This window comes from Lissotriton vulgaris, chromosome 9, assembly GCF_964263255.1.
Source record: "Lissotriton vulgaris chromosome 9, aLisVul1.2, whole genome shotgun sequence".
NCBI lineage: Eukaryota > Metazoa > Chordata > Amphibia > Caudata > Salamandridae > Lissotriton > Lissotriton vulgaris.
The window spans coordinates 603476225-603490024 of NC_141697.1; the positions used below are offsets into that span (position 1 = coordinate 603476225).

Consider the following 13800-nt stretch of genomic DNA (forward strand, 5'->3'; position numbering starts at 1 on the left):
TTCACTTATTGGTTGATTAGACTTCCACAATGCTCCATTTATACTCCAAATTACTAGGCTGTCCCCTGGACACCAAGATGCACCTAGAGCTACACAATGGAAGCACAGGAAGTGCCAGTCGCATCTTAAACATATTATAAATCCGTATTTGTAAAACATAAACTACTCACCCTTACTGGTCTCAAGGCACTGGGGGCCGTCGTGGAAATTAAGCGAGCTATTGGCCAGAGTCACATGGTGCTGAGCTGAGCTGCCACCGGATCCGGGGATCGAACGTGAACCCAGTGCTCTGAAGTCAGCTACCCTGGCCGCTGCACCCACCTCCCCACGTAAAGAACTGCCTCTAGGAAGCTCCCCACAGTGCAAGCTCCAGCTCTGTCCAACAAAGAATACTGCATCCCATGATAGCAGACCTTCATGATTGAAAATCCAGGAATGGGTTCATCACATAGTTGTGGAGAGAATGTGATATTATGAAGTGTATGTCCCTTTTGTCTCAATAATGGGTTGTCCTCTTAAAGCGCACGCAAACACACACCCATGGAAAGTACCCAAGGTATGGAACTAGACGTGATGGGGCCTCAAGGGTATGTTGGCCTTCTGTCCAATTTTTGTGTATGCCTGACAATGGAAACTATGTTGAGTAGAATCATTGTAGTGTAGTTCCTATTTTCCCTATAGGCCCTGCGCATTGGAATAACTTAAACAGCAGTGTAGACGTAGGAGTGAGGTCTTCTAGGTCTCTACTGACTATGTTAGACTTAATTTAGGTTTGTGCCAGCTAGCTCAGAGGTCACTGGAAACCTTCTTGACTGAATAGGAAGTGATCAGCTTCCCTGGCTCAGACAAGAAGGGATTCAGCTTCTGACAACCGCATAAACATGACAACTTTGCTCCTCAGAATAAGAGTCAATCTCTAGAGTCGTGTGAAACAATAGACAGCTATTTCACTCAGTCAGTTGTGCAGATTTTACTTTCACCAGGATGCAGAGAATAGAGAGACAGGCGTTTTCAATAAAAGATAATATTTATTGAGCAGTCTTCCTTCTCATGCAAGAGAAATGAATTGACACAACTGCAAAACTTGTTATTATGAAAAGTGCGTACAGTAAAAGGAGTATTACGAAATAATACTGTAAAAGCATTGATATGGTTTCTTAGCCATAAGATAGTTAAAATGAATAAAATATATACATTCATTTATACATTAGCTAATGACCTCAACTGGTGCTTCTAACTACGCCTACCCCGGTGTACCTGACCTAAGCCTAATACATGGGAGGGAGTAAGTAAGTAGCTTAAGTTAAGTTGGTTTTGTCTAGAGTTTGTTTCACGAATTCTCTCTAAGGGTTTAGTCAGCACCGTACCTCTGGAATAGAATGCAGGAGGTCTGGTATCTCCTCTCAGGACCCGATCTCCCAGTTACCCGCAAGGGTAGGCTGGAGACACCGGAGCTGGATTTTCTCAGCAGGAGAAAATACAGCGTCTTTCTCAGCGCGTCAAGGAGGAGGAGGGGCAGCGTCCGTGGGCTTCTCGCATCTACTGGGCTCTGCAAGGGACAGCTGTTCTGCTCCAGTATTCACCACCAGTGTGCTTGCTTAAGGCAACGTTTGTATATTTATACCTGAAAGGTGCCGAGTTTGACGTAAGTATTTGGACATAAGACGTCAATAAAGATGTCATTAAGAACTGGTCGTTCTTACAGTGCTCGCAGGAGTTCTATTACTAATCAAAACAAAGCAAGCGGGGCTTTCCCAGGTTGCTCTGGGGTTTGAGATGTCGAAAGAACTCGGTGTGTTATCTAGGAATCTAAGGAAGTGGCTTCTGCTGTGTCATGGACTGTCATGAGCTGCAGAGACGAGTTACTGAAATATGGCTCTGATCGTTTATGCCATTATAGGGATATGTATTGATTATAGCCGTATAGGGGCATGAGGTCATAATATTGACCGGGGTCCTAGATAAAACACAATATCATGAGAGATATATAATTGGAAAATGTCATCTTGGGTGGCTGTTTTGTGTCAAAACAAGTCCTCTTAAAGGACAACATGAAATAGCAGACAACTCTGACACTTGGGCAACATAGGATATATAAGCCTGAGAAGATGTGTTCGTAACCCCTGTCTCCATCCCCACTCCTGTGTCGCTGAATGTTTTACTGCCTGATAGCTGGATCAATACACATTTTCTCATCTGGAGACATATTCTTTTAAGCTGGTTGCTTTCTTTCTATCCATTTTACATAAATGTCTCCTTAGTTAGGACTGACTCCTCCATCATATGCCTCAACAAAGACGTTTTGAGGATTGTGGTAGAAACTCTAGAGATTTTCCTGTTAATCCCTTTATTGGTAGATGTTTTAAATATCATTCAATATGCAGTACGACCTGCTGCTTTCATTACCAATTTGTAAATGTTACTGCAGTAAACATGAACTGATATACAATAGTAATAAGGCATAAAATATGGATTGCATGTCTGTTTATGCATCAAGAATAATTAGGACTTCATTTAGAGTTTTGCAGTGGCGGCGGTATGGAACGGGGTGGCGGGGCAGGGAGGGGGGATGGGAAGGTTGAGAAATATATCTTTTAAAAGCACTTACCTTTTCCGCCATCTCTCCTTGTCGTCTCTTCCTCTGTTCTCTTCCTGACTCCAGTCCGTAAGAAGCAGAAAGCAAACAGGCACCCCTAAGCCAATCAAAACGCTACAATGCAACATTGTGATTGGTTTGAGCACCGTGGATCGGCGCTCAGATGGGGACAGGGAGCCTGTGCATGTTCCCTACCAGACTGTGCATATCAGCCCGGTGGAGAACATGCAAAGTGCGCATTACTTTTTTGGTCGTTCCAAGATGGCCGGCCAAGTGGTCATGTGCACTTAGTGTGCACAAATCACTCCTCTTCCCTGAGCCACCAACCCTGCCCTGCCATAACCCTGACCAAAGCGACAAAAAATAAAATTATAATAATTTTGTTATTATCATTTTATTTTTCCCTTTTATATTGCTCTAAGAGCAGTGGGGCGACGCTCCTGCGCCTTAGCGTCTGAGATGCTCCTGGAGGTCTGGCAGAGCAGTCTGGTTTACCAGCCGCAGCAAATTAGTGGTTTGAATGTTCCATTTAGAAGGGGACCTCCACAGCATTTCTGCCAGTAAAGTCTCAGCTAGCTTCACCAGTTAAAAGTCTTGACCTGGCCACCTGTGTGACACATGGCGGACAGGTCATAATGAGGGTCACGCTCTCCTATTTAAGGAAGGGCGATCATCATTAGTTTACTCAGACCAGATCCACAATGAGAGGCATGGCAAGCCTCAGAAGGGAAATCAATCACTAGCCGGACAAAAAAGGAAAAACACTACAGGCTTAGAGATCTCAAAAATGGGAGGATGGGCCTCATACCGGGAAGTGGAGGTAGGGGCGGCTCCTCCGCTGGAGCAGAGGAGCGTCGCCCCACTTAAATTACCACCAAAGATGAAAATTAAAATGGGAACCCATTACCATTATATTTTTTCTCCTCCTGTCCTGAACTTAGCGTCAGGATGGGGCCGGGGCACCTGCTGAATGACAGTAGCACGGAGGAGGGTGGGCTGTTAGACCACTTTTCAATGTACGCATGTCTTTTTTTGTCAGCCTTCTTGCGAAGGCCAGCCAGACGTGTGCAATTTGAAATCTCTAACCCAGCTGTCAATTGGGTTAGAGTGTTGGGTTAGAGTAAGTGTAGGGCTCCAGGGCACTGGGGAGTGCTGAGTAAGGGCACTCCCTCCAATCAGAGTGCTGTTCTCACATTATGAGAGCAGCGGCAGGACTGGTGCCCGCACTGCAGCATCCAGGTCCTCAGAAGAGGTCCAGAGCGTAGGACATTGGTTCAGGTAAGTTTTATTTTAAATAATATTTGCACGCACGTGCCCAACTGCTGGTTGATGCCAGCTGCCACTGAGTGGAGGCAATAGACTCTGCTAGCCTGGAGGACTGTTGCATTCTACATCTGCGTACAGCCGGCCACAATAAAGACATGCCCACACAGTTTGTTGGTTAATACGGGCACTCTGGACTGCCTTGCGTCCCGGTCACTCATTTTTTTTATATATCTGATGCAGAGGCACTGCAGGGAGATGTGTAGAGGTCACCTAGTTGCGCATCAACAAATGGACTAGTCTGTGTACACAAAATTCCTCCAAAACTTTCACATAAAACAAGCACATGTCTCAGGAGCAAAGATGATAGCACAAACCATGTAGACATTAGTGAATCAAAGAGTCTTGCAACCAAACAGTCCTCAGTATTCAGCAAAGGTGTTCAACTAAACTACAAACTCTGGTTGTCATTCATGTGGTGTGGGTGTCAGTTGCATAGCGTGATTACCCAACCTGCTTTGAGGCTTGGTGGGTTCTGAGAAACTGCATGCAGGATCATTGGGAGACTGCGGTATGGCATCTTCTGGCATGGTGGTTGAACTATTGTTCATCTTGTCACCCCTAGGATTGACCCTGGTCTCTCCTCCTGGGGGCTCTGGGATGCCACAGGGAAGGCATCTTAATCACTGGTGGGTTTTCTCTCACCTTCTTGAATCATGACAAATTACGAATTATGTCAGTGACTCTTCGGAGCACCATGGGTTCCCCTTACTTGGGTTACTACCCACGGTTTAGGCTCAAATGAAGGCTTGGAACTTGCCTGCCTTGTCACTCATTCTTAAAATGTCTCCCACTTATATGTCTTTGCATTTCGCCTTCGTCCTATGGCTTTCTAGTTGGTTTAGTTGGTTTCTTCTCAAAGTGGCACTAGCTGCATCAAAAGCATCTGGGATCCTCATAGGGTTACATAACAAGAGACGGCCTACCATACAGCAGATGTGCAGGTGGTAAGGTATTCCCCCAGGGACTTGTACAGAACCCACTCGAGGTTATCTTCCTCTAGTTCTGATATGTGGGTCACTATGTTTAGCAGGCACATGAATTTTACGAACTCTCTGTTAGCCCGAGGGTATCGTGGCAGCTTTTTATGATGTCTGACATTCATTTATTTGCGTTATTGTCTGATCCCCTGACTTTAAAACATAGGTCCACTATCCTTGCATTTCTCAGTCACATCTTGCCATGATGCACACTGGCCACCTTTGTCAATGAGGCAGTTGATTTTGGAACCCTGAATGTTGGGATGGCAGTGAGGTGGAGTGTGGTTCTTCAGTGTACCATTGTTTTCTTCAGTTGAAATGAGGGAGACGTGCTCTTCTTCACTCACCGACTTGCTGTCTATATCTACATTTGGGATGGTTTTAGGCTTCGACTCAAGATGCTTCACAGCTTTTTTGTGTGGTTGGTTCTGCTGGTGTTTAGGGACTTTGATGTTTTTGGAAGACCAGCAGACTTAGGCAAAGTGATTAGTTTTGTTACACACTCAGCATGTCTTCCCTCTGTCCTTAGCAGGGTTCCTATGTTATCCACAGGCTCTGCCATTTTTCTTTACTGAAAGATTTCTTACTGTTCCACTCACTTCTGCTGCAGGATCGGGAGACTCAGCTTCCATGGACGAACAATGTATGTGTATGTGTTTTGTAAAGCGCACTGCTGCCCTGAGGCAGCAGTGGCGCTGTAGACGGCTGGGGAACCGGTCCTGGCTATCCCTGTGAGATGGTCCCTACTGGGTATCTCCAAGGTGAAACCAGGCATCCCCGGTGAATGTGGGGGGGCCGTAGTAGAGATGAGGCAAGCTAATGCCCAGAGTTGCCGAGTGTGATCCCTGGTTAGAGTAGGCACCGAGGTAAGAATTATCGAGCCGCTGACCCTGGTCTACGACCCTGCCGCGTCGGGAATTGAACCCTGGTCCCGGGCCGACCTCTGCTTCTGGGTCTGCCGCCTCTAACCAGTGAGCCACACCACTCCACTCCACTAACAATGCCTCAGGCTTCAGTCAGCTCATAAGATCTCACAAGCATCAGCATGGCTGGCAGGGGCATCTTGTCTTTCCACATCTCTTGGGCTGGTTCAAGCATACACTTGGATGATCTGCACTCTAATTTCTTTCTCTGTGTTTGTGAAGCCACACATGCTGGCTAGCCCTTGGGGATGGGTATAGCAGATTTTGGTTGTTTCTTTTGGGCCTTGCTTGGTTGGGCATAAGATAGAGCATTCATAGTGTGTGTTAGCTCGGGAGCTGAACTGCACATTGGGGGGCAGATTTTTAATTCTTTGACGCAGCGCAATGCAGCAAGCACCTTGCTGTGCTGAGTGAAAGAGAAACAGCAGGAATGTGCTGTATTTACAATTATACAGTGCATTACTGCCCTTTGATAGCACTGGCACACTTTTGGCTGCCTAGCACCAATGCAGTCATCCTTGCATCATGGTGCAGGGGTGCCTGCATTGGAGGCAGGATTGTTTTTGTGCAGGAAGGGACCCTTTTGAGCACAAAAACAATCAGAGAAATAAATATAATTCCATGGATGGGTGCGTGGAAACACCCACACTTCCCGGATGGAACACCTCCCTGCCGCAGAGTAACACAAGGCAGCAAATTGCGCTGCCTTTCGCTACTCTAGACTTATCAAGCCATGCAGGGCCACTCAAGGAAGCCTTACGTGGCTTGATAATTTGCGTCACCCTTGGGCCCCATTGTGTGGTGCAAGAGAGATGGAAAACCTTGATAAATCTGTCCCTCAGTGTGGCGAGTGTGGAGTCATAATCATTATCTAAACCTTCATCCACCAGTTTGTGGAACAACATGAGAACTTCATCACAACCTAAGTGTAGGAGCTATGCTTGTTTCACAGTTTGCCCTATTCCAAACAGTGGTTCATGAACCAAAATAACAAATAAAGTACAGTATAGACAAAAGATAATTAAACAGAAGAAAAACCCAGTGCTAACTAAATTTTGCATTAACTATGTACCAAAATTATATCAAAAGATAATATTTAATATAAATTCAACAAAAAATGAACATAATAATAATGGCGCTTATATAGTTACACAGACAATGATATAATTGTGGACAATGACAAGTGTAAACTGAACAAACAATGGCAGAGGAAAAACACAACAAAACAACAAGTACAGAAATACACAATATACCAATTGTGTCCTCTCTTATTCAGGCCACGTTTTAAGTTGGGCCATTTTTTTTTGTAGCTGCAAGGTAGCTTTCACACCTTGCGACCCATGTTCAAACTACCGTGCAGCAATAGAGGAGGAAGCAGACAGCATATCAAATGGCTGTAACATTGCAGCAGCATTGGGCAATATGACATTGATGTCTTGAGTATGCACTACTCTCACAGTATTGTCTGAGAATATCTAGACTGTCATTTGAAAAAAGTGCAGCTGGGAACAGGTGTAAAAGAGGTGCAGTACCACTGATGGCTAGGAGGTGGTCCGATTGTGGAGACTTTGAGGATCAATGTTGCGCTGGATTCCTGTGCCGCTTGTTCTACGGGTTAGTCAGCAGTGCTCTTGTATGTCTTGAGCCTGGGTCTGCAGCATCGACGTGAAGAGAGGGATGATGGGGATCCATGCCTTCCAGCAGTGGCCACCTAAGTTGGCTTGTCTGCGATGAGTAGGGCAGAGAATGGTGTCGAGCGTGGGTGAGATCAGTCCCACCTCGTGTTGTACAGGCTGTTGTATTCTACATCTGTGTGCCGCGGGGCCCCAAAAACATACACACACGCACATGTTGCTGATTAACACTGGTGCAAAGGACTGCCTTGTGTCCGAGACACAACTTTATTTATACCCTTTGCTGATGCTCCACGGGGAGAAACAACTGTAGAGAGACATGAATGGGTCTCCTTGTTGTGCATCAGCAAATGGGTAGTCTGTTAACACAACAGTAGATCATCTGGCCAAATGAACCCAGAGCATGTAAACTTTATAAAAGTTAATTGCGCTAGAATTTTTCTTGCGAACATGTTTCATTTTTTGTGAGTGAATTCTCCTAGTGAAAATAAAATCCCAGATTTACTTGATTTTTTTTATATCAACTCAAATTAGAATGGGCTTGTGTTTTTTCAGAAACCTTGAAAAAAGTTTAAGTATAAAAGACTTTGCAGCTACCCACAACCAGTTACAATCCAAAGAGCTGTTTTAATCATTGATTAGCACACAGCACACCTGCTTTACTAACTCAATGGCAGTGCTTAAGTTGAGCCGTGACTTCCGGTGAGCAGTACCGTCACTTGATTGCCATCACTGGCACTAATGACATTATGTCACATGGTGGCGCTGTTTGAATAATTTAGAGATAAGCACTAAAACTGTTGTTTATTACTTCAATATACATTAAAATGACCAAGACCTGCTGCCCAAGCAATTCTTACAGCGTTGGGGGCCTGGAATAGTCTGAATTATCACACTTGTACAGTGTGATGGTTAGTAGCCGTGTTTGTACTGTCATTGTCAGCAATGGAAAGGGTAATGGGTGATGCAAGCTGCAGGGGCCTCCTGACAAGGGCCCTCGCATTTTTTTTTGTACAAATTATGCACTGCACATGGTATTCATTTAGGACTTTTACTTTAAATACAGATTTTTTTATAGTACTAATGGTTCAAATGAGTTGCGCTTCTGACCATCTGGCCATTGGGGCCTGTGGTTTCTTCAATGTTTATTTGCATTGTCTGGAGAGAGTAGTGCAAACGTAACACTGTATTTATTACTGGTAGTTTAAAGTCTTGACTCTCTTTGATAAATAAAAAACATCACAGTGTTCCAAGTGAATTTGGCAATTGAAGCATCATCTGACTGGATTCTCCCAAGCAACCTACCTACACACTGCCGCCCGTCTTGCGTCCCCTCGTATCCCTGGTCACACAGACACTGAAAAGAGCCCACTAGATTCTGGCACATGGAGTGCTCACCGCAGAGCGATCGGTTCTGGCACTCATTGATGTCTGCAATTGAAGATGAGGCACATGCTTTGAAGAAGTAGAGGTGTACAGAGGCATTACATTTGAAGCAATAGGCAAGAATATCAAAGCCTTGCCTACATCTTATTGATTGAATTCTACGAATGCTCACAGAGCCACTTTACTTGCTCCTTGTTTAATTCTACTAGGCATACATATTGACTAAAAGGAAGCCCATAATCTCCCTGTAAAACTCCAGTTGTTCCTTTAGTAAATATATACTTAACAAACTATAACTAGTGGTACATGCAGATTGGACTCACTTGAGACTCATTTAATCAGTGTTCTTGGTAGATGCACCGCTCTGCTTGGCAATTAAATGGCTGCATATAGGACCATCATTTAGATGAGTACTACAAGGCAATTTCTGTCAACAAATGCCTGACATACAATTAGCCTCCCCTGTGTCCCTTGAGATATTAAGAGGGTGGTCGCAGACTGACAACCCCCATGGTGGAAGTTTCATTGACTCTGCAACTGAGTCAATCATCCGGCACTGGTGACATAGAAGAAACAATGGTGGATCAGATGCTCGATCTGAGATGACTGATCAAGTACCAATTTTGTTAAAATGATGGTCTTTTCTCATAACAACGTAGACTTATGTATCAAAGATGTGTTCAGAGAAAACTCCCAGCTTCTTGGAGTTAATTGTAATGGGATTGCTGGCAATGCAGTGGCTGGCAATGCACTTTCAGTTTTGGGGTTTGTTTCCAGTAGTCACATATGGTGACCGAAGTTCAGCCATGTCTCACTCACCTGGTGGAATTGCCACCATAGTTTTTGCCCTGAGGTGGCTTGCTCTATGGCAGAGGTTTTGATGAGCCCCCGTTGCCATAGTAGCAATTGCCACGTTATACTTTCAATTTGACTCATTAGCCTCTACATCCCTAGAAACTATATACAAACAATGCTGGCAGACAATGCTCTTGAAGTTTGGGCACATCTGATCCCTCAACACTTATAAGAACTCTTAGACCTTCTCTGTTGGTCAATGCAGTCATCACTTTTGATGTCTCGGAATCAGGTGCAAGGCGTGTGTGGAACAAAGAGTTGGTCATTATGGCCAAAAATCCATTTTATTTGCATTGTATCAAGTCAGTACTGGCCCAGACATGAAATGCTTTACTAATTACTACAGTTTTTACTTAAACAATCTGTGTTTTCCAAATGACTGTAGCCCTTTAACCTCCATTGTCGGACTGAACTCCTCCAAGCAACCTACCTATACACTGACGACCGTCTTGCGCTCTTTCATACCCCTGGTCACACAGACACTGGAACGAGCCCACCAGGTTCTGGCACGTGGCGTGCTCACCACAAATGGATCTGTTCTGGCACTCGTTGATGTCTGAAATACAACAAGAAGTATTCAGTTTAAAGGTGTAGGGGCAAATATCAGTAATGACTTTAAGAAATCAATCAAGAATATCATAAACTTGCACAAATCTTTTTGTTGATTCAATATTATGCTCAAAAAACCACATAACCTCCACTTGCATCTTTTTAATATATAATGATATTGAAGTAAATAATCCTCACTGCCCCCAACACTTGAGTGTCCATCAAAATGCTTCTTTACATAGGAAGCAATAGCTAGTTGTACATTCAGATAGGACTCACGTGAGGCTTATGTATTAGTGGATACAATGACCTCTGCTGGAAATTAAGTGGCAGAAAATAGCTCTTAATTAGAGGAGGGTGGTAAATGGGTTTCTGGCAATAAAATCCTGAGATATCACAGAGGCCAGAATTGCCATTCATCTTCCTCGGTGCTCCTCTTCCCTATTAATAGGGTGGTGGAAGACTGACAAATCCCACAGTTTAGTCATCACCATCTCTGCACCCTGGCCAATCCTTGGGCGCTGATGACACTCCCAAAAAGAGCAACACAAAGTTAGCTTTTGAAATTAGTTTTGATTTTGAATTGTATGGGGTTAACCTGTACTTTCAATATTTATAGATACTCCTGAGGAAGGTCTGAAGGTAGACCAAAATACATTGGGTGAAAAAAATATGCAGGAGGAATGGAGACAGATTACGTGCCTGGGAATAGGCCCGGATGGGCAATTTCAGTGTCATTTACTATGCTTGAAAAAGTTGATCTTCATTTCCTTGACGTAACAGATTAAGCTGGATGAATTATACAAATAAAATTTGGATGAACTTTGACAAAATTTTGGAATACGTGTAAATATATTTCGCAAATGTGCAAAAAGGCTGTGCAACTCACTGTGACACGATAACCTATGTGTCACAATCCTGGGATGATTATTGCAACACACGTTTTTGGATCAGAGCGTGAATGAGTGTAGCACGCCAAACTTGAACAAAAGCAAAGGAACTTAGGGCATAATTAGGATGGCGGACGGACCTGCGTCCGTCCGCCACCCCAGAGTAGGAGGGACCGTCCACAGGGGCAGCGGCGGTCCCTCCGTGCAGATTAGGATGTGACCGTCCCCCTGGCAGTCACATCCTGTATATTTAACATTGCGGCAGGTGCTGCATGAAGCAGCACACGGTGCAATGTTAAAGAATCCATGTTTTCCTTTGCGTGCACGAAGCTGCAGGCACCGCGTGGTGCCTGCCGCTTCATGCACGCAAAGGCAGGGGGGTACCATAGGTACCCCCCATGTGCACCCCCCCACCCCCCTACACCCCTGGGGGCCCACAACGGGCCACAAAGAAAAGTCTGTATGCCTTTCCACAGCGGAAATGCCGCCATTGAAAGGCATAGGACCGACGCCATCCTAATATGGCTGGTGGTGTCTGATAGACACCGCCAGCCATGTTAGAGCTTTTCCGCCGCGGTCGGAAGGCGACCGCGGCGGAAAAGCGGCGGACGGAAAAAAGATCCCCCAGCCATCCTAATCTGGCGGGGGGTCTTTTTTCTGTCCGCAGCGGTTATTCCGCATCCTCCGGGCCGGTGGTGGCTTCCGCCGGCCCGGAGGATGGGGATTAACCGCAATCCTAATGAGGCGCTAAGTTTGGAAAAACCAGGAGTGCTTCAGACCCCTTTCAGTGTGATTATATTGAATGCCGTTCCACTTCTGAATTCACCCAAGAGGATGAATCGCGATGAAACTGGTAGCAACATTACAAGGTTACGTCAAGGATTCTTCCAAACAGATGTGATCTGGACAGGAGAAGTCATCAAAAGAAAGACATTTTATACTATAAGAATCATGGATGTATTATTATTTTTATTTCTTATTACAAAGGTGTTTTACTAAGGGATTTATTGATGTTTATACTAGGAGCACAATTTTGTTTTTACTATTACGGTTTAAGTTCATTGGTAGACAGATTAGGGGAGGTTGAACGATTATGGAGACTGCACATAGGGTGGAACTGGCAAACCACGTGACAGGAGTGATTTCAGGTGGGGCTGGAGACGCTAGATTTAAAAGCGGAGAATACCTGAGATGATGGATGTTGGAAACGGTGGTTCTGTCATGAGTTTGAGTGGTCAAGACAACAAAGTTACTGCTGGTAAATATTGGGTTGTTAAGGCATAGATAGATTGGTAATTATACACGAACGGCTGGAGTTGGTAAATTGGAGAGATTAGATCTCGAGGGAGGGTATTTGTGGAGTAGGGAAGTTATCAGAAATATATCAAAGGAAAGTATTAATGATTGGAAAGAGTGGTATCGAAGTGAGCATAGAAAAGGGGTAGTAGGTTTAAATATGTACTATTGGGTGTACAGGGTTTCAGACAGGATTTGAACTTTGTGATTATACAGGCCTTATTGACAACTTAATTAAGAATAGCAAAAACCGGGGAGTTGGGGCATGAGTGAGATGGGCGGTATGATTGCGAGGTTAAAAACTGTAGTGTGTGGGGATTGAAACAATGGGTTCCACACAGAGGAATTTTGGGTTAACATCACATTGGTAATCTTGAAAGGAAGGTGATCCAGGAGGATACATGTTTACGGATGGGCATGTTCTTTTATAAAGGATGGTTAATATTATGATGTTACACAGAGCAACACAAATTTTGCTTTTGAAATTAGTTTTGATTATGAATTGTATGGAGCTGACGTGTACTTTCAATATTTATAGATACCCCTGAGGAAGGTCTGAAGGTAGACCGAAACGCATTGGGTGAAAAAATATGCAGGATGAATGGAGATAGATTACGTGCCTAGGAATAGGCCGGGATGGGCAATTCCAGTGTCATTTACTATGCTTGAAAAAGTTGATCTTCATTTCCTTGGCGTAACGGATAAAGCTGGATCAATTATGCAAATAAAATTTGGATGAACTTTGACAAAATTATTGAGTATGTGTAAATATTTTGCAAATGTGCAAAAAGGCTGTGCAACTCACTGTGACACGATAACTTGCCTGTCACAATCCTGGGATGATTACTCCCAAAAAGAAGCCATTTTGTTGCCATGGCAGTCGTTCTCAGAACAGCATGCATGTGCCCATGATTGCTCAGATAATACCTCCAGCGTGCCAGGGAGACTTATAATGTAGATATTGTGAATGTATACTCACTATAGTGACTAGTTTCAAGTAATCTCAGATGGTGGCAGCCCAGTGGACTGCAGCCTCAAAGCTTTTCTCCTGAGGTGATTCGCACCTCTGTGGAGGCAGTCACCACACCACCGGCAAAGCAATCACACTACACTGAACAGTGTAACTAATTGTACTGAATGGAACAAGGAGTTGGGGGTTGTAGGGCCAGGAACTTTAGACTTCTCCTGATACTGTAATTTGTCTTTTAGGTAACATGCGGAAGATGGCAAGAAAATGGTGGAATGTGATCCAGTAGATGGCATGTCCACATAGGGATTTTTTTTGTGACAGGTTATGTTTTATAACCAGTGCTTTTTATTTTTATTCCAATCTGAAAGTGACCCTGCATCTTTAGGCTGGAAAATGGC

General features: G+C 44.3%; 1 protein-coding gene across 7 annotated transcripts in view; it reads right to left on the reverse strand.

Annotated features, from left to right (window-relative positions):
* The window catches only part of LTBP4 (latent transforming growth factor beta binding protein 4), a 1439220-nt gene that overhangs the window by 52730 nt on the left and 1372690 nt on the right, over positions 1–13800 (reverse strand). For 5 of the 7 annotated variants that reach the window (XM_086938229.1, XM_086938227.1, XM_086938226.1 and 2 more), the window contains 2 exons: positions 10128–10253; positions 8762–8887 (listed from right to left, as the gene is read on the reverse strand). In XM_086938229.1, the coding sequence (XP_086794355.1) occupies positions 8762–8887; positions 10128–10253 (252 nt within the window). The remainder of the gene's footprint in view (positions 1–8761; positions 8888–10127; positions 10254–13800) is intronic. The other 2 variants (XM_086938230.1, XM_086938228.1) reach the window with 1 other exon arrangement.